The sequence below is a fragment of the Dermacentor albipictus genome, chromosome 7 (genome assembly GCF_038994185.2).
Source record: "Dermacentor albipictus isolate Rhodes 1998 colony chromosome 7, USDA_Dalb.pri_finalv2, whole genome shotgun sequence".
Taxonomy (NCBI): Eukaryota; Metazoa; Arthropoda; class Arachnida; order Ixodida; family Ixodidae; genus Dermacentor; species Dermacentor albipictus.
The window spans coordinates 11949154-11951580 of NC_091827.1; the positions used below are offsets into that span (position 1 = coordinate 11949154).

At 54.7% G+C, this 2427-nt stretch overlaps 1 protein-coding gene across 1 annotated transcript; it reads left to right on the forward strand.

Moving 5' to 3' along the window:
* The first annotated feature begins 549 nt into the window (after window positions 1-549).
* Window positions 550-2049, forward strand: LOC135904409 (glucose-6-phosphatase 3-like). The gene has a single exon (XM_065435201.1). The coding sequence runs from the start codon at window positions 714-716 to the stop codon at window positions 1800-1802; it is 1089 nt and encodes a 362-aa protein (XP_065291273.1). The 5' UTR covers window positions 550-713; the 3' UTR covers window positions 1803-2049.
* Window positions 2050-2427: the final 378 nt, after the last annotated feature.

Consider the following 2427-nt stretch of genomic DNA (forward strand, 5'->3'; position numbering starts at 1 on the left):
CTGGAAATCAAGGGAAATACTAGTGGACTTGTATTGGAATGGGTTGAAAAGTTTACAGGATAGCTTGGGCAGGTTCGATGGAATGCTGCAATCCGAACAGTTACGTATATCTGTGCCTCTGATAAAATTAAAAATGCACTGATGTCCAGGACCAGTTAACACGTAGCCTGTATTTAGTAAAAGCAAAGCGCGCGATCTGTGTCTTTGTGGTGAATTAGCGTCAATTTGTTGCGCCTTTGCTATAATGATTCGACCTTTTTCACTACTGCAATGCTGCAGGTGAACAGAAATATACTGGATGACGAAAGCGGAGTCTCGGCATCCGCTCGAAAGATGGACGGCGGGAAAAGAAAACCCAAGTTGCGCAATGAAAGCCGCGCTGGACGATTATATAAAATACAAAAACACTCGGGGGGAGAACTCCGTGTGCGAGCCTAAGCCAGTTCTCATGGCAACGAGATCCCGAATGGAAGCAAGCGAGCACAAACGCAACATAAGGGTGCTGTCCACGTGCCCATCAGCAGGATGGGCAGTGACATCTGCGTGGCTCCCGACGTTAGCGCCACCGTTGCCACGATTCATACTTGCGGGCGGCGTACGACGGGGGGGCCGCACGAGCCGTCTGCCCAGCCGGTACGCTGGCATTTCATTGAGCTTTCTTTCGAAAAGTACGCGCCGACCGCGAGCGGTCGTTGCGCTAAACCAAAGTCACCATGGACGCCATGTACACGGCTGGCGCGCACATGACCAAGCACCTGCAAGAGAATTTCGAAGGCTATGACCGCTTCTTCTCGTGGGTTTCGTCCGTGGCCGACCCGCCGCGCAACGTGCTCTGGTACTATCCGATCGCATTAACGTTTAGCACTCCACTCGGCATCCGTATCCTCATCGCGTCATCGTGCTCCGAGTTCCTAAACGTCGCCATCAAGTGGGTGTTGAACGAGCACCGGCCCTTTTGGTACGTCAAACTCAAGTCGGACGTGGGCATCCAGCTCGCGCAGACGCCTCAGACGTGCGAGACGGGTCCGGGCTCGCCGTCCGGACACGTCATGATCACTGCGGCCGTGCTGTACGTCGTGATCCGCTACGCTCTCAGCTGCGTCGACAAGACCCGCCATCCACGGCGCCGGTACATCAAGGTGATCGTGTGGCCCGCTTACGTCTGCTACCTGACCGCCGTCGGCGCGTCTCGAGTCTTCATTGGGGCGCACTTCCCGCACCAGGTGATACTGGGCTTCGCTATGGGCGTCACGACGGGCTACTTCCTGGAGCGATTCGACATCGACCAGTGGTACTACCCCGAGTTCGTGACCCTCAGCGGTCTCATGGCCATGACGTGCGCCACTGTGTTCACCGGCTTCATGGCGCTCGGAGTCGACCCGCAGCACACGGTTCACCTGGCGCTCGAGGCCTGCGACGACCCTCGCTACGTCAACATCAGCTCGACGGTCCTCTACAGCATGATGCGCAACATCGCGTGCCCCTTGGGGGTCGGCATCGCCATGTCGAGGCCCAACTTCGGCAAGGTGATGGAAGGCGCGAAGCGGGCGCCCGTGTGGGCCAAGCTGCTGGCGGGACTGGCAGGCGTTGGCATCGGACGCATCTTGCTCGCCTGTCCGCTGCCCAAGCGGGAGTTGGGCATCTATGCCGGAGCGTTGATCCAGTTCTGCTTCTTCTCCTTCGCCATCAGCTACGGGATCCCCTACGTCCTGTACAAGAACTATAAGCAGGTCAACAAAGTTCTCGCGACACCTCCGAAAAAGAAGGACTCCTCTTCCAGTTCTTCCTCGGATGAGGAGTAAAGAGGTATACTGTATTAGGGGTGTAGCAGCCTGTGGGGAGAATGCCTAGGAAGACAGAGGGTGGTTTGCTGTTGTGCGGGGGATGGCGCATGCATGGATGCGCAAGTGTGTGTTCATTTCGGCCGCTAGCTTCGCTAGAGGGCTCACGCGGAATCTCAAATTCCAAAGAGTGCAGCGTCTCGCCTATGGTCCCTGCTAGATGCGTGGAAAATAAAGCAAAGCGGAAACGTGTCTTAGGGTTTCACCAGAGATGTCTGATCAATGGTCTGCAGGGCGACAGTGTGGACGAAAGTGTCTGCATTTAATTTGAAGCATTCTACTTCGATGGCTCTGCCATACTGAGGCATAAGACAACATGCCAGATGATTATCGTACTCCTTTCTCGTGTCAGTGGAACCAGGGATTGCATCAGTCAGTATAAACACGGGGAAGGCGGGAGATGGAAATTCAAGACAATGAGCAAAACAAGAGCAAGGTAAAAGCGGGCCGAGACAACGTTTCGACAAGAGGATTTGTCTGAAAGAGTCACGTCTTGAAAAAGACAAGTCTACATGTTGAAACGTTGACGCCCGCTTTTACCTTGTTCTCGTTTTGCTCATCAGTCAGTATAGCCGTTCCTAACACA

Excerpts from the sequence above, each read along its gene's own strand:
- LOC135904409 (XM_065435201.1), top strand. The coding sequence starts at position 714 with ATGGACGCCATGTACACGGCTGGCGCGCACATGACCAAGCACCTGCAA.